This window comes from Amblyomma mixtum, chromosome 1, assembly GCF_055824585.1.
Source record: "Amblyomma mixtum isolate Tamu chromosome 1, ASM5582458v1, whole genome shotgun sequence".
NCBI lineage: Eukaryota > Metazoa > Arthropoda > Arachnida > Ixodida > Ixodidae > Amblyomma > Amblyomma mixtum.
The window spans coordinates 16,883,179-16,908,078 of NC_143012.1; the positions used below are offsets into that span (position 1 = coordinate 16,883,179).

General features: G+C 42.6%; 2 protein-coding genes across 2 annotated transcripts in view; both read right to left on the reverse strand.

Annotated features, from left to right (window-relative positions):
- Nucleotides 1-1,399: 1,399 nt before the first annotated feature.
- Nucleotides 1,400-20,535, reverse strand: LOC149365576 (uncharacterized). Its single transcript, XM_089544351.1, has 4 exons — nucleotides 20,012-20,535; nucleotides 14,719-15,090; nucleotides 11,443-11,574; nucleotides 1,400-6,173 (listed from the first exon to the last, which is right to left on the reverse strand). The coding sequence occupies exons 1-4, from the start codon at nucleotides 20,088-20,090 to the stop codon at nucleotides 5,818-5,820; spliced, it is 939 nt and encodes a 312-aa protein (XP_089400477.1). The 5' UTR covers nucleotides 20,091-20,535; the 3' UTR covers nucleotides 1,400-5,817.
- The window catches only part of LOC149365577 (uncharacterized), a 40,104-nt gene continuing 16,603 nt past the window's right edge, over nucleotides 1,400-24,900 (reverse strand). The window contains exon 5 of the transcript XR_016283000.1: nucleotides 1,400-4,180. The gene's annotated coding sequence lies outside the window, so the exon portion shown is untranslated. The remainder of the gene's footprint in view (nucleotides 4,181-24,900) is intronic.

The following is a 24,900-nucleotide window of genomic DNA, read 5'->3' on the forward strand; positions in this document are numbered from 1 at the left end:
CTTCCTACCGGAAAAAGTGGAAAGGAAAAGTCTGTAAAGAGTGCAGGCAAAAAAAAATATTCTGGCATATATATTCTGGATATATATTCTGGATATTCTATATTCTGGATATTCTGGCATTTTTTTTTTTTTTCAGGAATCAAATTACATGCATTGAAATGATACCCAGAATAAGACTACATAAACATTTCAAGAAAAAAAAATAATATATCTTCTCAGGCCTACACAACAAATCAAGCTTGTTGCCAGGTCTTGAAGACTTGCTGTGCAAATTAACAAGTTAGGCTTAGAAAGCGAAGCATTTGACGACTCTGGTTCGCCCTTATGGCACATACCAAATGTTACTGCTTCGTGTTAAGGAATATTTATTTCCTGGTTGTGCAGCTAGGTTAGCCAAATCACCAGAAAAGGAATCGAGATTTCTTAGGCTTCTTTCATAGCACTGATTTAACAATGTGTAATAGAGTTCAGTTACTGGTGTTATTTTTAATGACGATAAAGAGGTTGGGTATAAGCATAAAACAACGTTTGCAATGTCACAGATAGCCATTTGCTATATATTGCATAAATTATTTGCATTTTAAAATGTCATTGTACCTAACACTAAGTGACAATAGAAAATGTGGTACCCTGCAAAGCCCAATACTAGGTAGCAATGAAAAACATACCGTAACATTCTTGTACATTTGGTGAGGTTGTTAACTAGATTATCTATATTCAAGCCCTATGCCATGTTACATTGCAGTGTCGTACCTAGAAGGATATATGACAGAAGCCAACAGTTGCCGAAACCAAGGAGCATAGGAGAGGTTTTTTTTTTTTTTTTAATTTTGTAGTTTATAATTAATGGGAGAATAATAAAAGCAGAAGAAAATCAACCACATGCCACCCGTATGGGATCCGAACCCATGACATCCGAATTTCTTGTCTGGTGCTCTACCAATTGAGCTATGGTGTTGGCTGTCCAATCTTCTGCTTTCAGGGGTATTTATGCGTAGTGTAACTGATCCTTTGAAGTGTTCACCAATGCCACCCTCGTCCATAGTGGCGGACATAGTACGTCCTGTATTACCGCTAGTGCCACATAGGAACATGGTCGAACGAGGACCTAGAAGGAAGCTTTTTCAATCCATGTTGAACCAAGCAAACAATGGGTAGACGTTCCAGTGGTTTTTTTGATAAAAAAAAAAACTAGTTTGAACACCGAATCCCAAAGGGACATAAATGCCAAAGAATACAGCATCTCCACAGATCCCAAAAACTACAAAGGAAACTGTGTTGCCTTGTATACTATGAATCTGAATGGGGGACGCAACAGAAGATGGGTGTGCGAGTTCAAAAGGTGCAGCAACTGCAAGAACAAGAACTGCACACAAAATGCTGAATCACTGCAGTAAAGTATGTAATACAAAATATTTATTCGCTTCATATTTCATAACAAGCAATGAATGAAATGCTGAAGCACAAAAGCCAGCAACAGTCCTCATAAAATTAAGTAAAAATTCACATTCACGATGGCTTCACTATAGGAAAACACATCCAAAACACGCACTTTTCAGCTCGCATTATTTACACATTCCTTCCATAAATAGAAATATATCGTTGCATCAACATTTCTAAATGCATCACAGTCTGCAACACAATTGCCAACTAGCACTTGCATGTCAAGTGGTCAGTCTGTCTAGTCAGCAGGCCCATTAATGGCTGCATATTATGCATGCATTTCTTTCAAATTGCCTTGTCTTCAGTGAAATTAGCTACAAAATTGTTGGAAGTACCTGCACATTAAATGAAATGTGGAATAAAAATTTTGTCAGAATGATTACACACCCAGTTTGCACTGAATGAAAAATTAAACTGAACATAGCATTTCTACATTGGTACCATTAAATCATGCAAGCTCCTTAGATGTTGTACAAGAGGCAGTTATGCATACTCAACACATCTGCTGCAATGGCTAATCTCTTGAAAATGTAGTGAAAGCACCAAGACTGCAGCTGCTTCAGTGTTTTTGGGCTAACAGGTGCCCCACAGTGCCAGGACACCTTCCTTCTAGGGTGATGCACTTGGTGGTGATCATGTGAAGAACTGGGTGCTCCTACACAATCAGTACATTGCACAACAATGAAATAAAAGTGAATACAGTCAACCAAACATGCGGAGCATAACACAAAACAAAAGCAGTATGCTTGCGAACAAGCAGGCCACCTCTCAAGAAGCCCAAATATCACAATCCACAGTCACTGTTTCAGGAAGATTTCTTTGGAGAGGCTGGTTAGAAACCATCTTTCTTTAAACTATTAACAATACCTAAAATATGGAAACAATATGCGCTTTAACAGGTGCTCACAATTCGTTTCTTTTTCTGCATAGGACATCAAATCCCTGTGATGAGAGCTTTAAACTGAGGTGTAAAGAAGCCTCAAACATGGAAACAACAATTGTGTTTTAACAGGTCATTCCAGAGCTATTTTTTGTGCAGAGTATACCAGGCCACTTTGATAGTTAAAACACATGCTACACTATGCAGCAGTTATACATGGCAAATGACTTAAAATGAAGCACAAGCTGCAGACCAAACTATTCTTAGCAAACACAAACTTGCCACTCGGACAACGAAGTAATATATATTGCCACCTATGGAAATATATTGCCCCCGTCGTCAACAAATACGTTACAATATAGTATACATGTTGATGGCGAACAGCAGTGCTTTCATGGAAGTTGTGTCCACCAGGAACGCTTGCTTCAAGGAGGTCATTATGTGCAGTGTCCGTATAGGCCATACACCTTGCTGCACCCAACTCTCAGCTGACAAAACAAGACAAACCAGTTTGTTCATGTGGAGCTGAAGTTACAGTAAATCGCATTTTATTTGCATGCTCGAAACTTGAAAAGCTAAAGAAAAAGTGTTTTCTTTATTTTATAATCAATGCATCCCTTTTCACCCAGCACTGATCTTAGGTGATAATGCAATTGTGGACATGTTTTGTGTTCTTAGATTTTTAACAGAAGCAGGTTTTCTTCAAGAAATGCAAATCATGACCCAATGTTTTGCCTGATGCACCTCAGCCACTTTCTCAATCCAGAGAAAAAGGCAGAGGTTTTTGATTGGTTGGGAGCCTCGAGTACCTTGCACAGCCAAGGATAGCCACTGAGGCTATCTGGGCTTCTTTACAGCTTTTTACCTTTAGCCATTTCTGAATTTCTTTTCCTCTGTTATTACTAGGCAGTACAAACTTTTTAGGCCGTTTACCCCACCAATCACTTTCCACATTTCTATGCAAATCCGCAGAAAACATTTCCTATACAATGTGCTTGGTGCAAGATGGCCCTAGCTGCCTATGTGCCATTAAGCTCAGCGCAACACAAAATATTGCGAAACCTTGTCACTAGTGCCCGCATCACTAAATTAAATCAGGTTCAGGATTAAGTTTTCCGTAACCTGGTGCTTAGTAGGAAACTCATCATGCGGCTTTACCTTTCGTGATCAAAATGATAACAAACATTGAACTGAAGCCTTAAGATGAACAAAAAAATTAAAAAGGCAGCTCTTGAGGCCATCACATATTGCCTTGCACATAACTCAGTCTTTCAGTTCATGTACTACAATCCTAAGTGCACACAGCCAGCAAAACAACAAATGCACGCCTGAAATTTTAGCACTACGGTCCCCATATGATGCAAAGAAATAGAAGAAGTGAGCACAACAGGTGTTCCATTCACTGAGACTAATAAATTAGGAGCTAAAAAACAGTCAAGGCACTACATCCTCTACAGACGTGGATGAGTTGCCTCATGTTCCAGCTCTTACAATTCGATGGTTTGTGATCTCACAAGTCTTGAGGCAAACTTCCACAAGATGGCCTGATAATAGAGCTAAAACGAACACAGGAAGATTCGCTGCAGAGCATACCCTCAAACAGGACATCGAGCTGAGGATTGATTGTTCTGAGTTAAGGATTTTATGCCCGGAAATTTTCTGCACGCATTTCCTGCGGTGTCAATGTTAAAGTTGACCGGTGTCACATTTTCTCTGCCACCGAGTCAAGTAAAAAGTTTCCAGACAAAACTCAACACAAGTTCCCTTCTTTGCTCTTTCATGTTCAACAGCTTCTCACGTGAGACTACATCCTCCAACAGCTAACAGTACAAGAAAGTGATAAAGTTTTTCAATCACCTGACATACACAAACAGGACAGGATGTGGACAACTTTAAAACTATGATTTGACAGTGCATCAACCTCAGTTTGTCTTTACTCTTGCATATCAAGCAACTTGAAGAAATATATGCTAGCACCACTACTACAAGCATGCCCAGGTCTCGGAGAGCCGTGCAAAGTCTTAACCACATCCCAAAATCTCACAAGCTCATTAGCAGTATGTAATTGTCACTCCACAACAGTCAGAGGAAACAAGCCAGCAAAAAGTTGCAGGGGACACTTAGGCTCCGCCTTAAGGGTATGACACAATAGTTTTAGTGGGTTAAAGCCCATAAATGCATAATTTGTCATTCTGGACTTTATATTCATAGATCCTTGGGGTCCTCGTACCACTCCTGGTGCCGTGGCGCGGCGGTTAAGCGATGGCCGTGCGATGGCAGGTGCTGGAATCGGCGGGGCTTGTGTGACATAGGTTTGCCCTCCTGGGCAACTTGTCGCGAGCAATCAATTTAACTGCCACCTGCCATGAGGGTCAGTTTGGTCACAATCTGGTGGGGAGGTTGTGATGAAGCCCCAAGATCATGTGACCTAGGTTGCGTCTCCGGGCCTGCCGTGACATCCAACCAGAGCTCCTGCATCTCTCCCAAAGGTCATGCTGCACAAACGGTGATACCCAGCTTTACCTAGCAGAGTGAAGCTATCACTTCAAAACACATCTCAGACGAAAGGTGCCCATGTGCCTCTGCAGCGACATGAATAGCTTCACCTCGATAGGAATTTCAGCAACTGCGCTTGTAGCTTACAGCATTCATTAAATAGTGAGGAAAGAGGAGCCTACACAAGAACTAAAAGTCAATGATTGAGTTTAGAAAGTCTGGAATTCACCCATTGTCTTTCACATTTCACAGAGGTTATTTTCTAGGCATTTAACCACTTTTTCTTGCTTTATTGTTTTCGCAAGAAAATGTACCAGTTCAAAACCTAAGCCTCACAACCTTAAGTGTGTATGGTACATATTTACCAAATTTTTTATTTACCATCAAACAGCACTGATATCAAACTCTTCAGTTTCATGTCACTTCGATCAGTGACTATCTCTAAATTAACAATAGTAACTGCTTCCAGTATAAAATGAGTACTTCAATCAAGTACATCATTGTCACAATAAATAGTCTGTCAAAAAATGCATTCAAGCAGAACGGTGCTCAAACTTGCACGTTCCTCAATCGAAATTCTGTGTCTAGGACACTTCAGGCATTAGCCAATAACAATGACATGCTGTTTTAGGCCACTGCGCATAGAATGAGAGATTGCCCCAAAGGTAATAGCTTTGCGACAGTTCATTACAAGAAGTAGGTTGCCTCATAAACCACAAAACTAATTATGATACCTCAAGCATATAACTAAGGTAACGGCTGTTAGATGAACACGGGCCAACCTCGCATAAAGCATTAGACTGCCCCGTTGCAACTAGCCTTCAGTGAAGAGGCGGTCTGCTTCGCATGGCTCGAAAGGACTTGAAACATGGAACATGGTCAGTGTAGAACTGCAGTCACATGAGAAGAACATGGTACCGCTGTGTATATCCTCAGGAAGCACTACAAGCTATCCTGTGGATGCACAAAGTACCATCGGGTACATGACGGGTGTGTCCTCAGGATGTCACGAGGCGTGCCTTGTCACTCGTAGTTGGTGCGCACTCCACTGACAGCTGGTGGTCCAAAGAAGGCGCATCGTTCACAGGAGGCGCATCGTTCACAGGAGGCGCATCGTTCACAGAAGGCGCCTCCTGAGTCGGTAAGGTGTCGACTGTGGCCAAAACAGCGGCACCGTTTTCACCGCCGTTCTTGCTGAAAACACACACGACGCCGGGCGGGACCAGCGTGGTCACTTCGATCTGCCCTCCTCGCACTGCGGTCCACACACAGCACGGCACCAGCACCAGAAGTGAGACCACACCGAAGAAGATGGTTCCTATGGCCCACAAGGAGGTTTCAATCGTCGCTGGATCTGCACGGACGGAGAGTAGGCACTCATCAATACATGTCAGTCAATAGTCAAGGCATCAACTATTCTGAGATTTCTACAATTCAGAAGGAAGACAATGTCTGGCAATAACATAAAGAGATGTACTCCATCCCTCTACCCTTGTAAGCATACAGTTCCAGACTCAGCTAGATTAAATCCATAGACAGTGCAAGATAACTACATCAGATTACTTCCACAGATAGTGGATTCATCAGTGCACCCACTTCAAGGCCTAGAGAGCCCTCAGATTGAGAGCTTAACTCTACAATGTTCACATCATCCAGCAGGTGAACATGAGTGCTCTTGCTGAAAATGTATGACGGTGATGACCCTTAACCTAGAAAAGTGCTTCAGTGTTGCCTTCTCTCTAGTTTTGAGAGTGCTGCAAGTACAACTAGGAGTAGCACTAAGCAGACTCACTCTGGGTCACGATAACTGCACAAATTTGTCAACTGAGAACATACAAATATGCTGACTTTATGAAAAACCAATGAAACATTGTCATGTTCATCATGTCAAAAACTTTGTCTTAACGGAAGTCTACTACCATTAAAAAAAATGCCACAAAACAGCCAGTGGCGATACCTTGATAGAGAGTGTGAAATCTAAAAATGGAAGTGGTACATGGCCAATGCCAGGTCACTAAATGTGACAAGTTCTTGGTGAAAACTTAATGGTAGAAGGCGAAGATTATTACTGTTCTAAATAAGACTTAAGTGTGAGTATTCATGAGATAAATGCAACTATTGGCAAAATGAAATTTTCTACCTTTAAGTCGAGCAAATATTTCCAAGGATTCCCTTTAAACATGCCAGTACGATTTTTGCCCTTTAAAGGACTACATACACCTAATTTCAGTTGCATTTTCTTCTTTCAGTTGATGGAATGGACATAAAAATACATGAATCACCATGTAGGATTCACCCACAGCCACTAAATATTTATAATTGAATTTCTTCTCTCATGCTGTTTCCTTTTCAGCATCATCAACCAAACGATGGCTGTGATGTGTAGATTGGCTTTTAGGTCACGCTACGGGAACGGAGGAGATTAGTGAAGCGGAAGTCCATTAGCGAATCAGCATTAGGAGGGAAAGTAGAGGAATTCAGGATTTTGCTGCAGAACAGATTTTCCGCTTTAACTGAAGATGACGACCGTAATGTTGAAACAATGAACGATCGTCTCACAGACAACATTACGGAGTGCACCGTAGAAGAAGGCGGTAGGATGCATCGACAGGCTACCGGGAAGCTATCTCAGGAGCCTAGAGATCTGATTAAGAAACGGCAAAGCATGAGGACGTCTAATTCCATAGACAGAATAGAACTCGTAGAGCTGTCGAAGTTAACAAAAAAGCGCAAGGTAGCCGACATCAGGAAGTTTAACATGGAGAAAACCGAGCATGCTGTAAAGAGCGGAGGTAGCCTAAAAGCAGTGAAGAGAAAACTAGGCATAGGTAAAAACCAGATGTATGCGATAAGAGACAAATAGGGCAATGTCATTAGCAATATGGATAAGACAGTTAAAGTTTGGTTTATGGTTTATTGGGGTTTAACGTCCCAAAGCGACTGAGGCTATGAGAGACGCCGCAGTGAAGGGCTCCGGAAATGTCGACCACCTGGGGTTCTTTAACGTGCACTGACATCGCACAGCACATGGGCCTCTAGAATTTCGCCTTCAAGAAATTCAGCCACCGCGGCCGGGATCGAACCCGCGTCTTTCAGGTCAGCAGCCAAGCGCCGTAATCACTGAGCCACCGCGGCGGGGCAAGACAGTTAAAGTAGCCAAAGAGTTTTACACAAATCTATACAGTAGCGACTGCAATCAGAATGTTACTGAGAGAGGCAGTAGAGCACTGCAATGCGACATCCAGCCAGTACTAAAGGAGGAAGTAAAGAAAGCCTTAGGAGCAATGCAAAAGGGAAAAGCAGCGGGCGAGGATCAGATAACAGCAGATTTGTTGAAGGATGGAGGAGAGATGGTGCTCGAAAAACTAGCCACCCTGTATACGCAATGCCTTGTGACCTCAAGCGTACCAAGAGCTTGGAAAAACGCTAACATTATCTTAATCAATAAGAAAGAAGATTTCAAAGACTTGAAAAATTACAGACCGATCAGCTTATTGTCTGTTGCCTACAAGGTATTTACAAGTAATAGCTAATAGGGTCAGGACAACCTTAGACTTCAATAAACCAAATGATCAGGCAGGCTTTCGTAAAGGCTACTCAACAATAGACCATATTCACACTATCAATCAGGTGATAGAGAAATGCGCAGAATATAACCAGCCCCTATATATAGCGTTCATTGATTACGAGAAGGCATTCAACTCAGTAGAAACCTCAGCAGTGATGCAGGCATTGCGGAATCAGGATGTAGAAGAGTGTTATGTGGAAATATTGGAAGATATTTATAACGACTGTACAGCTGCCATAGTTCTCCATAGAGTCAGCAATAAAATTCCAATAAGGAAAAGTGTCCGGTAGGGAGACACGATCTCGCCCATGCTATTCACTGCCTGTTTACAGGAGGTATTCCTGGGCCTGAAAGGGGAACAGTTGGGGAGAAGAGTTAATGTAGAATACCTAAGCAATCTGCGGTTCGCTGATGACATTGCCTTGCTAAGTCATTCAGGACATGAACTGCAAAGCATGATCAATGAATTAGACCGGCAGAGCAGAACGGCTAAAAATTAACATGCAAAAAACCAAAGTACAATATTCAACAGTCTAGCAAAAGAACAGCAGTTCGCAATGGATGGCGCGGTGCTGGAAGTAGTAAGAGAATATGTCTATTTAGGGAAGGTAGTGGCAGCTGATCCGGATCATGAGAGGCAAATAACTAGAAGAATAAGAATGGGGTGGAGCACATATGACAGGTTCTCTCAGATTATGAATGGCAGTTTACCAATATCCCTCAAGAAAAAAGTATACAACAGCTGTATCTTAAAGTACTCATCTATGGGGTAGAAACGTGGAGACTAACAAAGAGGGTTCAGCTTAAGTTAAGGACAGCGCAGCAAGCTATGGAAAGAAAAATGATAAGTGTAGCATTAAGAGATTAGAAACAGGTGGAGTGGGTGAGAGAACAAATGCGGGTTAATGATGCCGTAGCCTAAATCAAGATGAAGAAGTGGGCCTGGGCAGGGCATGTAATGCGAAGGCAAGATAACCGCTGGTCCTTAAGGGTAACGGAGTGGATTCCAAGAGAAGGCAAGCATAGCAGGAGGCGGCAGAAAGTTAGGTTGGCGGATAAGATTAAGAAATTTGCAGGAATACGGTGGCCGCAACTGCCGAAGGACGGGGTCAGTTATAGAGACATGGAAAAGGCCTTTGCCCTGCAGTGGGCGTAGTCAGGCTGATGATGATGATGATGAAGCACAAAAAAAAACTACAATATAAATGCCGATATTTATTTATTTATTCATTTTTTAGGCAATACAAGTATTGCCCACGAGTCGAGACAAAAGGAGACTATTGGTCTCCTGACTAGGTCTTGGCCTCGCCGGGCGCAGCAGAGGCAGTAGTACATAGCATATCGAATCATACATCCTAATCACGATCAGATCAGATGATTATATAATTCTACATGCAATATACATATGCACAAGCTGCGAGAAATAAATGGCACTTTGCTTAATAGCGACATGAAGAAACATAGGAATATTTAATAAAAGCAAAACAAAAAGACAAACCAGAACATGCAGTTTTGTAGTATATGTAGTTTTAATTCACTACAACACTTAAACCAGCCTGCTTCAAAAGCTGGAATGACAACAAATGGCGTATTGACTGCCGTATTGCCGTTTTTTTTTTTTTTTTGCCTACCCGACTTAAACACCAACTACAAATCACAGCCATCATTTGGTTGATGGAACTGAAACTGAAACAGTGTCAAGAAGAAATTCAATTGTAAATTACTTAGCGATCGTGAGCAAATATCACAGGGTGATCCATGTATATTAATGTCTAATGCATCATTTGGAAGAAGAAAGCATACAAGGAAAACTTTGGTGTCTATAATAAGGTTCTGTTACTTTGACTCACTAGTTTTCGTCGCTCCATTCACACATATGCAGCTACACTCCATCTCAGTAGTTCCTTGCAGCACTACCAATACTGCATTGAGTGCAGAGGCGATGTTCTGACAATGCAGAATGTACAGTATAAAATCAGCATATGCGATTGTCTACACAAAAAAAAATAGCATGTTTCGTATTGTACATCTGCCAAACGCTACTTCGAATCAAACCTTACTGTACATTTGCGTTATGCACGCTATTCCCAGAGTTTAGCATGCGTGACTCTTGCATACACTAAAATAATGTTTCCAAAATGGTGGCGCTCTTCGAAGCAGGACCCCTCACTTCAGACAGGAACTGTCATTGTTACTGCCATTTTTAGTATGTTAACTGGCCTTAAATGGGACACTGGGCTTTTGTTTCATCTTCTCGCCTATAACAAAACATGTTATAGGTGTTTAAGCAAACAACGGAAGGGGATGAGGGGCTCGTTATAAATATGAGAGAAGCCAACAGCCACAGAAGCCAAGGAGCACAAGGGATTTTTTTCTAATTTATTTTTTTGTGGTGTTGATCAAGTAAGAATATTATTGAATATGTTGTCGCTTAAAGCTAATTGATTAGAAAAGCAGAAGAAAAAACAACCACATGCCGCCGGTGGGATCCGAACCCACGACCTCCGAATTACGCGTCCGGTGCTCTACTTCTGAGCTACGGCAACGGCTGTCAAACCTTCTGCTTTCGGGGGTATTTATGTTTACAAATAACCTAACCTTGAGAGTGTTCATCAGCGCCACCCACGTTCGGAGGTCATGGGTTCGGATCCCACCGGCGGCATGTGGTTGTTTTTTCTTCTGCTTTTCTAATCAATTAGCTTTAAGCGACAACATATTCAGTAATATTCTTACTTGATCAACACCACAAAAAAATAAATTAGAAAAAAATCCCCTGTGCTCCTTGGTTTCTGTGGCTGTTGGCTTCTCTCATGTTATAGGTGTGTTATATATATTTAATTAAAAAATATTTCAAAAGAGTGCGCGAGTCAAAGAAATATATCATGGCAAACAGTGAAAACAAGCCAAAGCTGTCACACAATTTTAACCACCTCCAAGTTCAGGAAACTGCGCTTTGCTCGACCACAGTCTATTGCAGCCATTTTCCAGCAGCTAAGCTCCCAATAACCTCGCTTGTGCAACAAAGAGTAAAAGGCAACTGGAAAGGAGCACTCACTGGGGCACTGCCCGGGCAAGGGAGCATGTGTTCCACCACAGCGGTTGTGGCCATCGCAGAACATTTTCGAGGCAATGCAGCGCTTGTTGACACAATGGCGCTGAAAGCTGGGGCAGCTGCCATCACTACTCACTGCAATAAGGAAAAGAATCATGCATGTCATTTATGGGCACTTCCTCACAACTATGTGATGTATATGTGTATATGAGTGCATGTGATGACATGTTCTTAGCCCAGTTGGCTCATGGTTTTGCTTTTCTAGGGTTATCGGCACGCTTGGCAACAATATTAGACACAGGTTAAGCTCTGATCATGGTTAAGCTGATCTGATATGTTCACGCTGCGATGGAAGTTGATGAAGATAACAATATGCAATGCACAGCGCGACAGTGTGTTGCAGTTTAACGTGAGACGTGATCAGCTATGGCGATAGCATAGTGCTCTCATGCAGTGGCCAGCTAAGTTGATCTGCTTGCACTGCGCAGAGGGGAGGGGGGTTCGAAACCCACTTGTGGCAATGTTTATTTCATTTCTGCACCCTCAAGGTCAGGAACGCCACAAGATCCTTGGTTAGGTTTGACCCTGTGAAGCAGTGCTTTTGCATTAAAATCAAGGCAGATAACAAGGGCACAGTCTAAAAAAGAAATACAAGACATAATCAGTGCTATAAAAAGGATATTGATGCCTTTGGAGATTTCGGAAGGGTGTTATGCTATTCACAACTGTTGCCCTGTGCACTGACAGCGTTATTCTTTGAACCCAAAACAGATTTCAGACATTTCTCAAATTTGCACCCTATCCCGATTCCCGAACACAAAGACATGAGGAGCAAAAGAGTTTCGCCAGTTGAGACCTTCTCACCCCCCTTGAAAAATGTCGACAGGTTGGTGGAGTGCACTACGAGTACCGTATTTTCCGGTGTATAAGACGCGGCTTTTTTTCAGAAATCTTGCTGGTGCGTCCTATACAAGGGTGCATCTTATATGCTAATTTTTCGCATTTTTTTTTTGCGAGTTCAGAAGTTACTCAGGTTCATGTTCAAGCTTTTTTCATCGAAAAAATGTCACTACCAATGACACGGTTGTAACAAGGTTAATACTTCGATACGGGGTCCGCCGTGCGCAGCTTTTCTTAGGTGAACTTTATCATGAAACAGCTGGAATGACGACTTCCGGGATCACAAACACGCAACCGTTTCGGAGGCCCCAAGCAAAAGTAATGTGAAATGCCAAAAGATGAAGACAATCGCGCTTCTCGCCATTGTCAAGACAAGTCAAGACAAGCCGGCGTTCTTATTTAGCCACCCCTTGCAACTTTGCTCCGTGTACGTAGTACGAAGAGAATGTTTCAGCCGCGTTGCCGCCAGAAATGGGCGAACTTTTTGATAGCGTATACGAAGATAAAGACTGCATAGGTTTTAAGTAGAAATAAAATGTTGTTATGGACATAATGCAGAGCACTTTCGTTTTTTATTTTTTCTAAAACGTGGGTGGGTATAGCGTGAGTGTTGCCATTTTCGATCACTTAGCGTTGCTTAAGAATTTGTCACAGGTACAGTGAATTTCGCGATGGTCGCGCAAGGGTGTTTAATTCTTACTAGCCTAACCGGTTAAATTGGGGTGCGTCTTATACACGGGTGTGTCTTATATACCAACTTTTTCAATGACAGCCTGCATATATGGTGGGTGCGTCTTATACACCGGAAAATACGGTAATGCTTTCCCAACTTAATATTTCTTCGGTAATGAACAAAAGAAGAAAAAATTCGAAATGGTAAATGGCATAAAGAGTAGTCTGGAGGAATAAATACTTGATCCAGTGTGAATAACCTTAACATGAAACAAAATGCTCTCTTCAGCACAGTTCCTGCGCTCAAAAGTCCAGTAAACAACTTTTATCTCAAAGCCACGCACATAACTTACTCATTGGCCCGTAATGCTCTCTAAACAATGCATGACTACAGTTCACTCATGCACAACCCAGAGCAATCAATGCAAGTAGATCACATATAGAAACCATTTGCATTCAAGCATGGTTTGTACTGGTTCTTTGATCCCTTGAAAAAAATGTTGCTGGCTACTGATCCTGTAGGGTGATATATTGAATTCTTTGACATTCCACAGATGGCACTTTATGATGTTCCGTACCTGTTTCAGTGTTCAAAACAGGGTGCTTGCTCATATATTCACTATCAGCCGCAACAGACTATGCGCTAAACGTGGAATGTGTTTTGATTATGCAAAGGACAAAATTTTTCCTATTTGGAGACCACAGTAAGTATCGCGCTCATTACACTAGTGAACACAGCAGTCAGCAGAGTGATTCTATACGACTCTATGGACATGGCTGCTGTCTGCAACTCCGTGTGCCTTGGTGCACGCAGCGATGATAATAAGCATGACATTAATAGTTTTTTTTTAGAACTACAGTAGAGAACAATAAGGTGGTTTTAAAAATGCTATCAATAAGATAACACTAGTGATATCTATTACATATGCCAGCAACCACTTTTGTCAGCACCCCTGGAAGCATAGTGGCTGTCTCCCTTTCTGAATACATTTGAAGAGATGATGGTAAAGCATAGCTAATCCATGCAAAGAATGGTGACTAGTTGCAAGTGAAAAAAATTAGGGCATCTGAAGTTCCTTCAACAAACCATAAGAATAAGGAATGTATTGGACTTTGCCCAATTCATAAAGCATACAAATATCAACCACAGGTAACACCGCTCTACTATGATCCACTTTTTTGACAGCCGCTAAGTTCTGACACAATACGTTGGCTCTGGTCCGCTAATTTAAAATACCAATTTCTACCAAAACTGCTAGAGCTACTCGTTAATGCCATCATAGGGGAAGATCTACAAGAATATGCCAATATTTTTCTACTGGTCTCCGGAAGCACACTGTCCCTCTAGCGGTCTTGCCCAACACACAAGCAAAGAAGATGATGTAAACACACAGTGTGGCAGAAGAATGACCACACTCGATGGTAATGACTGTCTGCACAATGAAGCAGTGAAACCGTGGAGACAGTCATTACCATGCAGACAGACAAACTGTGCATAAGTCAAAAATATATGACTAGTCGCAAACTAAAGTGGGCAGAAGGTAAGGTGGGGGTTAAGGCATGCATGGATTTGAGTGCTCGAGAAACCCAAAAAGCATTCCAATGGACCCAATGCTTTTATGGAGCCCAATTTCAGAACCCCTGCCTTAAGTCGTTACCTTCAAATTGCATCTTACCGTACTCCTTCACTGTTCCACACACACTCACCATTGGTAAATGCTGTAAGCACCAACATGAAGTTGTTCCATGGCCTTGTGGCATTCGCTTCGAGCACGATGGGGTGGTTATCTGGCTGTGCGAAGATTGTCACCTGTAGAGCCGGCGTGACCTCATAATAGTCTTCGTGATGCCCACAGAACGGCCCTCCCAAGGTCACATTGCCGGCAGTAGTAATGCGGAGGTAGTTTTCGGTGCAATTGGGTGATGACGTCAGGTTCATCGAAGCCACGGTGACCAGGAGACCAGCGGCAAAGCGGACTCGCAGGCGACAATAGTCCCGGGACTGATGCAGCCACACAAGGGCTGCATCATGGACGTTGAGCACTGCTGGTTCTTCCTCGCAGAGATTATAGTATGAATCTGAAATGCGAGAGGCCAAATCACAGCCCTTGCCACCACTGGAAGCAGAACTAAGCATAAAATGGCTAGAAACAAATAGAGGACTCGAACAAATTACTCTCAACAAATAATTATGATGCACTACCACAACTGTCACCGTTTACACTGTGAGGTAGAATTTTTTGTCTTCCTATGGTGTACAGTAAAACCTCATTAATTCAGCCCCGGTTAATTTGAAAATCTGGGTAATTCGGACACCCAGGCTGGCCCCTTCAAACATATGTACAGTCGGGGACAAAAGTCTCCGGACTGCGTGTTCCTGAAACGAAGCTTATAGCTCTACTATCAGACAGCGGATGGAGGCCGCACTTGTGGAGATGAAAGAACAAAAATTTAACTTTTACCTCCACAAGTGTGGTCTCCAGCCGCCAACTAATAGCAGAGCTATCGGCTTTGTTAGAGGAACACGTGGTCCGGAGACTTTTGTCCCCGACTGTACTACTAATCTATGACATGAAACACTCATTAATTTGGTGCACTTTGGCTCTGCTTTGGCTAATTTAGTCAGGCTGTGGAGCTCGTATGTGTGCACGGCACAAGAGATGAGGTGATGGCAATGGTGAGCGACCAACTAAGAAGTTTTGCCACCAAGGCACAAGTGGCGCTGGTGTCCGAACTGAAATGTAAAGGCGCCATACTCTTCTCTATGATCATCAGTCAGGATGGTACAATGGGAGGCCTTTTTGTTTTGGGTTGCACTCCACAGCTTTTCTTTGTCTTCATTGTGTGCGTATGGCGGATCATGCTGCCAGCATTCTTTGCATCGCCATGGAGCCAATAAACACCAAATTTTTGGCTGCATCTTCTCTTATTTGTAATGATATGCAAGACATTATCACACACGGATCACCACTTGGTATTTGTCTATGATAGATAAATAGTTTCTGATTGAATTTCTTTTTGTGCTTGTTTTGGATTGAGTTTGAACAGCCGAGTGATGGTTATGATGTCATAAATCAGTATAGGTCCTGTGTGTCATGCAAAGAACTGTCACATAATACCTGATATGTTGTTTTATTTCATTACAACACCAAAGCCAGCCTGCCCCAAGAGCTGGGATCACAGTGAGTGAAGAAGCAGCGATTGTATTGCAGTTTTCTTTATGCCCCACGTGACCTATACTTACCTTCGATGTCGCAGCCACCACTGAGCTGTTCAAATCGAAATCGAAACTCTTGAGAGAACTTCGATTATAGCAGTTATAGGCACATACGAACCATGCGGTTATCCTACTATAGTAATGTCATAAGACAAAAAAGAAAACATGTAACTGAAATTTGCTGCCAATGCTCTTTAACCCCCTAGTGAAGTTGAATGAGCCAGGCTTGTCATAAGCTGACTGTCCTTTCTAGCTACCGATGAGACGAGCTTGTTGTGTGTTTTCTGACACTCCATGAAGGCAAGTAGGTGTTGTCCAAAGCATTTTTTTTAGTTTGCTGACAGATGGCAGTACAGGTACTAATTGACCATATTGGTTCCATTTAATAACACAAATGCGTCTTTTAGTTAGGGGATTAAGTAGTGTGCAGTAATGCTGGACAAGCATTTTTTTTCTTTTTCTTGGGTGCATTTGTTGGGGGAGGGCTGTCGATGCCCTGAGTCAAAAACATATGATGTGTGTTGGTTCACTGACAGTATGCTTGTGCTGCACCATTTGGCATAACTGTAAAAATAGCTGTTGCCACGCAATTTTCTGGCAGGAACAGATTAGAAAATTTTTCACAAAATAAAGGTATGTTTATATCATACATGTTTGTATGTATTTCTTTTTTTGTCCCTTCCGATAATTCAACATTTGGACATTTCTGGACTTTTTGTCTGGTCCACTGAAATCCGAATTAACAAGGTTTTACTGTATATCTCATGTGCTGTCAGCAGCAGCGGCTCTTCTGGGCCCACAGTTGCACTGACAAGCTTGCATATATTACTCAACAAAGCACGTGCTATGAAAATGAGAGAATGACAGTTCAATGGAATCCAAGCACTAGTACCAAGGCATGGCTTTGCTCAATTTATTGTCTCGTGACTTGTGACAGGCATAACTAATGAGAAAGAAAAGCCATTTATTTTATTGCAGTTCCCCCTCCGAAAGAAAGGACAGTGCATGCAGTCGCAACTGAAATTTTTGTTGAAAGCACGAAGACACACAACCACCAGCTGCAACCACAGTGAATGAGCAGCGAGTAACAAAGAAGGATGGAGAGAACTGAAAAAAATAAAACTGCAAACAAAACAAACAGAGAAAGGTATCACTAATCAGCATGAAAGAAAGCTGGCTTCACAATCAATGAAAGCTGCAAAGGGACAGCTAATACAAAAGTCCCTGTCTGCTTCATCCTGAAAGACAAGACCGCGCCAAGGAGGCAGCTCAGCCATAATCGTTTGAATGATTTGTTCTAAACCTGAGCAGTCTTACGTGTGCATACCTTCGCATCTGTGCTGCTACTAACAAACCTCAAAAAGCAGCCACAGACCTGCCAATTTAAAGACGAAGGATTTAGTGCACGGGAATTATAACGCGATAGTGCTAGAAGCTCCGTTATCCAGAAAATCTGGTGTCAGCGTTGTCAGTGCCAGTGTTGTGAGCGACAAATCGCGAGCATGACTCTGGCAGGTTGTGCTCAGAGAGCAACCTCGGAGGCAGGCGGGCCACCTAGCTCACGCAACTTTGCAATGTCATTATAACCTCCCCCATGGATAGTGAGCAAACTGACCACAGTGGCAGGTGGTGATAAACTCTGCTATGCTTTCAGTTATGGCAATATGGCAGCCACCTTGATGGTAGTAAAGCCATCAAGTCACCCGTACCACCTCGGTGAATGCAATCTAGCTATGTGTTACTACACTTCTAACTCACGTAATGGATAGTTACATTCTTGTAGGTAAATGCCTCAATGCGTGCTTTGGGTGATGCCATGCACCACTACAGCAATGTCACTAAGGTTGTTGCTCTAAATAGACACAAGTGGTGTCCCAGCACATCTCTTCGACAATATCACTGTTGCACCACATCTGCATTTTGGCTACAGCAAGCTTACACATCAATATGGTTAGTTCTAAGACATTTAATTGTGTTGAGTTAAGTCTGACACCGGCATAGATCTCTAAACTACATTCAAGATGCCAGCTTATAGGGTTAGTTGATGCCCTCTCCTGTTTACTTTTAAATGGGCCCCGCGTCCCTCCCCCAGATAATTCTTTAAGGTTGCTCACAATGGATAAAATAGCATTCATATCTAAGTTGGCAGTCAATGACCAGCTGAAGCAGTGCTGTATTGGCCACACCTCTACAGCTTCGTTGATTGACAAATGACTGATTATGGCTTTACTTGATAAGGACAGCCCGCGGCTTGTTTTTGCAGAGCTATGGCATTAACTTTTCATTATGCAAATATTTGGAATTTTCTCCATTTTTCTTAACCACTTTCTGCGCTCTGTTCAGTTACCTTCATCCTTTCTTGCTGGGCATGGCTCAGTCAGTGTGCATGCAGCAGGAAGCAACACCGCCTGTGTTCTTTTCAATGCAAATTTCAGTAGTACGTACTGCACCGTTGTCTTCTTTATTCTAGCTGTTTCTCCCCTCTATGTCATATGTACTCAAATTTTCTTCACTGCAACCACCTCTACAACAGCAGCAACATTAAAAAAGCAATATTCTGTATATGATAAAAGACTGCTTAAAGGTGGAAACAATGAAACTGAAACATGCTACTATTTCTATTCCAAACACAACATTGCTCATAACTAATTTGTTCATTTTATTAAAGGGCAGTGAGTCAGTACATAGGAGGGAATGAGACTGCCTTTCACATTAAAATAAATGCACTAAAAGGCGCAATACTGAAATAAACATGTGCACTTATCATAGAGAAAATATGTGAAAACTTGTTTTCACATATTCCAGCTTTAAATTTAACTCTGGAAAACCTTTGAAAAAGCTTTTAAAAAAAAAGCATAATCACTTACTGAACTGAAACAATATACGACAGTAGGTGCAACAAATTTTCAGACTGCAGAATTAGAAAGAAGAGAATCGCAAACACTGCAAGAAAACAGGGTAATACAACACATCTGAGTTTCATACGAAAAGAGTGCACACAAGTCTGAAATGAAGGCATATCGTATATTGTGACCACGCTGGCAGGTAATTAAAACACTCCACTCATTCAATTAATTCCCCGAATTCCACTAATAACACAAAAACTTCACTGCACATTAAAGCAACTTAGAAAGTTCAATGGTTTCAGTTCGCTGCCTGTCAGCTAGCGATCAGCACGACAGCTCACACCGACCGATGGCAACTGCCTGACATTCGGAGCCCATGCGACCCAAGGGCGCTCCGATGGGGCTTGGCGCGAGCACAACGCAGGAATTTCGTAATCCCAGTCAGTAGCGGTGGCTGCAACAGCAAAAGCAGCGGCAGCTTTCGCCCTAATCGCTGTTGGCCGGTCACGAGGAAATGTCACAACTCGGACACAGTTCATAAATCATAGATACGCGGGCAAAGTCTCTCCGACGCTCATATCGGCATCGCACTCCAGAGAACCATCTGCGGCCCGCAGTGACAATTTGTCGCCCTACAAATTTCCGCCGCCAAGCAAACGGACGTACGAGTAAAGTCTGTCTACATAATTAAAAGTTAGGCGATCCTGACAGCTCCTCTTGGCACCTAGCTAGATCACTGTACGGCCTACTGATCGTGCTTAAATTACTTTGGCATGGAGCTCTAGGCGTTACGCACGGCCAAAAAGTAAACACCTGCCTCTTTTTCACATTACAGTTGGTGCATATTTAAATTTCTCACAGCACCGACACAGAGAGAAACGGTCTTCATCGTTGAGCGACCGGTTCCCAGCTGAGGTGGAGATCAAAAGTGACTCACATGAAGGCATGTCATAGTGGTCGAGCGAGCACGACAGAGCGATGGAAAGTAGCACGATCGTGCACGTTCGCCAAATCATGGTCACCGTCTTCTCTTCTGATCGCCGTTCCCGGACCAGAGACGCCGACGCACTGCCTGACGCGCTCGCTCAGCTATCATGCAAAAAGTACGGCACTCAAAGCAAGAGGGAACAGTATAGTTAGGCGCCAGATTTAAAGGCCGAAACGAGCAGCTGCTTCCCGTCGACGGAGGCGCCTCAGTTCAACGCAGACCCGGTGCAACACAGCCTACGCAGGCCTGCGGATCTGCGGTTATATAGCGCAGGTTACGAGCATCCTCGTAAGAAGCCTTGCATACTACGTGTGCAGGCGTACAGTTACTGTTAGAACAGCAGGTTAGAGAACAACTGTGCTCTGAAATTTTAAATATTCGCATACATGCGAATATTTCATGCCAGTTGGTATCGAAGGCAGCATCGCTGGGCGCGGTTACTTCGAACTCACTGGAGCGCAGCCAAGCGCAGCGTAGTTTTTTTGTTCTTTTTTTTTTTTTTGGGGGGGGGGGGGTATTTGTTTTTGAGGAAAGGAAATGGCGCAGTATCTGCCTCACATATCTCGGTGGACACCTGAACCACGCCGTAAGGGAAGGGAGGAAGGTGGGATGCCACGCTGCGTTTTTACCTACACCCCGCGTCGTTGCCGACCGCATCGCAACCTTTGTTTACAAACATGCCAAACATGCCGCTTGCCTGTACGACAAATTTCTCGACAATGCCGCCAGATGACCGCACTAGCTGCCTGAAAAAAAAATGCGGTAAATTTGAATCTACATTAATAGATATAGAATTTAATTGCGAACTGGGACCTTTGACGTGCACTGGATCGCTCAGGGCCGCGTTTCAATGAAGGCGAAACGCAAAAGCGCCCGTGTGCTGTGCGAATGTGCACATTATAATGCATGGTGGTCGAAATTATTCCCGAGAGGAGGCACCTCTTTCTCTCTTTCTTCTTTCACTCCCGCCTCCCTCGAAGGGAAGCCACGGTTGAGGTATCCACCGAAAAGTTGGGCAGTTACTGCGCCATTATTTTCCTTGAAAACCTCTAATTAACGTAGAAGTGACACATGAACTATGAGGAAATAGCTCACTCCCTCATAGCTCACGCTGTAGTAGAGGGCTCCGGATTAATTTAGACCCCTGTGGCTCTTTAATTTACAAAATTAAACTCATCAAAGCATCGAACATTTGTGTAACTTGAAGTTCAATAGGGGCAGTTAATTCTTAAGCTCATTGGTGCATAAGTATCAGCCTTGAGTCAAACTTCTCATTGTGAAATAAAGACATATATATGGCTTAGGAAGAAAAAAAGCGGATGTAGTTGGTTAGGCACACAACAAATTACTTGCACAAAATTAGCTTTCCTCCTCGGTCCTGCCTAAATGTGAGGATTTAAAATGGGAGGGTGGACTCTGTGTATGCATATATATAAAGTGGCCCAAATTCTGGCAGTCGCTTAAAACTGGCCTTACTTACAGGGCTTATTTATCGGTCCTGGGTACCCTGTGACATTTTGCTGACATGTTGAAGCGGACATCCTTCTGTGCGACTTTCTGTACTGAGACAAAGAATCCAGCACCATGTCTGTTGCTCGGTGGTGCAGCATTCTGTCAACAAAAAAGATGTTATTCAGACACAAAGAACCCATCCTTCCCCTCTGGACCTATCCCTAGTAGCATAAAATGTCGCCAGAACGTTACGGTAATGCTGCCAATGTTTTATGATGTTGTGAAACATACTCCAACATTGCAGCTACATCCCCATAAGTTAATTGTTCAGGATAACACGCTATCTCCTAACATTGCAGCCATATATGCTCAGAAACATGGTCAGGATAACATGCCATGCATGTTCCATCAATCATTGGAACAAACATAGCAAAGGAACGTTGAGCCAATAATAGAGTGAACATGATTATAATGTTTGAATCATAACAATAAAACAACATTACAAATATATTTCAAGCACAGAGTTCCAGAACATTTGCCACTGTTGTTGTAGTAAACATTGTTTCCAACTATAGCATGCCATAGATTGCATGCACGGTCTCATTATTTTGTCACTAAGCTTTACTTATACCCATTCGCCACTATCACTGATGGGACACCCTTCAGTGACAGCTATATAAGCTTGAGTCCATGCTATCCATTTGAAGGTGAGAGAGAGTCATGAGTTGCATGTTGTACTGTATTTTAGAGTGTCGCTCGCTCTCATGTTGGTTCTTGCAAAGCGTTGTGAGGTGTTGTGAAGCTAACCAACTGGCAGGCCTCCATGCTTGCTCAGGATTGCTGAACTTTTCAAGGAATGTTATACATTCATGTTACAATTATGAAACATGATTATGAATACAACAATGTAGAAGATGTGCAGGAATGTTTCTGTACATATGTTGTCTTGACGTTGCCAAAGGAGGACGCTATAGCCATGTTTAATGCACCCTAAAAAGGCAATCTTCGCATCATGTTTGAGCAGCAGTTTTTGCTTCTTTCTACAAACCTATTCCCATTCATGCGCTTCATCTCCTCTACGTGCCCCAAGGCACTAAACAAAACTGGTGACGGCACAGCTGTGCTTGGATTGGAGAGCAAGGAAAGAGCACTGTGTAGAAGAAATTTGGTGAAGCACAAGTGCAGACTGGGCAAGTTATTTTATCACTATTGGGGATCACTGCAGTGTGAACTGTAAAACTGTTTAATCTTATATAATTATCCTATAATTATCAATTACAACTATATATGTTTTTAATTTTAAATATCATTAGCCGAATAGCTCTTCAAAGTTCCTGGGCCATTGTTTCCATTCTTTTTCTCTGTCTGCTCACCAATAAGACACATTGATAGTGCTCATCACTTTATTTTATTGACAAAAGTGAGTCTTTCTACCACAACCTCATGTGACGCGCAAGCAAAAAGCATTACACTAGGAGAGAAAGTGAAATATGCCCAACACATTGATGAAGAATGGCTGAAATCATGCGTATCCATGGGGTGGCATCATTATAATTAGGTTGTGCTGCTAATCTAGTTTGGCATCCATGTTCTTGTTAGTTGAAAAGGAGTAAAAACATTGGAGAGGACACTTCAGCTCCACCTTAAGTATGACGTGACAGCGTAAGGGTATGACGTGACAGCGTAAGGGGATAATTCCCATATATGCAGATTTGGTCATTTTCTACTTTACGTTCATAGATTCCTGGCAGCCCTCATACCACTCCTGGCACAGTGGTGCAGCGGTTAAGCGATGCGCCCCTGCCCTAGCTGCGATGGCGGGTGCTGCCACCAGTAGGCCTTGTGCAACCCAGGTTGCGCTTCCAGAGCGGCCAATCATTTAACTGTCGCCTGTCATGGTGGGCAGTTTGCTCAAAATCCAGCGGGCAGGTTTTGATGACACCACAAGTTCACGTGACCTAGGTGGCCCATCTGCCTCCTAGGTTGCTTCCCTCGAAATTTTTCCTGGATTTTTCGCCACATTCAACGGCGCTGACAATGCCAGATTTTCTGCGACACGAGATCCTTAATGTTATCGTGTTAATACTGATTAGAGACGCCTGTACAGAGAGGATCGACGTTATCAAGCACTCTATTTTCTGACAGTTATTGTTGTCACCTAATCACATCTATATTTGCAGGATATGACTGGTACAGCTCTGATGTACATTCACATCCACTATCCAGCAGTAAATGCAGGCATTTACTAAACTAATCACATATCTGAATTGCATGTTGAATAACCAGTTAGGCATGGTAGAAAATTCTATGCAATGAATTAAAGATATATAGGTGCAAACCTAGTAAAAGACTATAATTTAATGCAAGATACATTAATTGGTTTCAAATTGTGTGGTGTGGATTCACATTATCTAATCACAGAATTAAGTTTGCCTTCTATACTATTCACTCCTAGCCTGCTCGCTAGCTAATCTCCACTAACCGTTCTCGGCTCAAAGTATGGCCTGAAATTTTTAAGTTTTTTTCACTTGTTTCGTGGGAACTTGGCAACAGAAAACTTGTCAGTTTGGCTATTATGGTATGAATAATAAATGCTGTAATGTCAATCCAGCCCAAAAATAGTCATGCAAATTTCGAAGAGAACACGTCAAAACGAAAGGTAAAATGTTGATGAAACGGTGACCACCATTGTGACCGCAGTTGAAAACTACATGGAAAGTGTAACATGGAGTTACATGGAAATGTAACAGGTCAATGAAAAGCTGAATTGTTGAAGCTAATTTAGCTATCAGCCAAGGAAATGATTGCCGTAATGATTTGAAAATTTTTTTTTATAGAAAAGGAAATTAGAATTTTTAGAAAAGGTGGACACCCGAACCTGTGCATTAAGGGAAGGCTTCATCTTGCTTTCAGGGAGGTTGCTAGGAGAGTATAGGGATAGGACATCAGATGCTTTCTTTATGTATTTTTTTGCAGGGATTTTGCACGTGTCCGCTGGCTTGCAACCCCAGTTGCGTGCTAAGTGTGATTCTTCGGTAGCGCTCTGTTTCAGCCACTACAACCACGCGTGCAGAATGCAAACTATGTATAGTTGGTGTTTGCACCCTGCTACCGCTACCGCTTTGCCTTCCAACACGCTAGTAATGCAGAAAATAGAACTTCACGACAAAGGAGCACTAAGGTTGTTTTCGAGGTTCTCTAGAATACGGATGATGATTACAATCATGTGTCTACGTGATTATGCATGCATAAGGCTAATCTGAAAGCATAGCTGAAAGTTCTATGCAAGAGTGATCAACAGATTATATATTCTAGGATTGTCACCTAGAGGGAAAGCAGATGGCGCTGCACTTCATCCACCATGGAGAGGCACAGAAATGCCGGGA

Excerpts from the sequence above, each read along its gene's own strand:
- LOC149365576 (XM_089544351.1), bottom strand. The coding sequence starts at position 20,090 with ATGATTTGGCGAACGTGCACGATCGTGCTACTTTCCATCGCTCTGTCG. Across the intron at positions 11,575-14,718 it reads GCTTACAGCATTTACCAATG|TGAGTAGTGATGGCAGCTGC; the intron begins GTGAGTGTGTGT and ends TCCTTATTGCAG. Across the intron at positions 6,174-11,442 it reads CTTGCCCGGGCAGTGCCCCA|ATCCAGCGACGATTGAAACC; the intron begins GTGAGTGCTCCT and ends CCGTCCGTGCAG.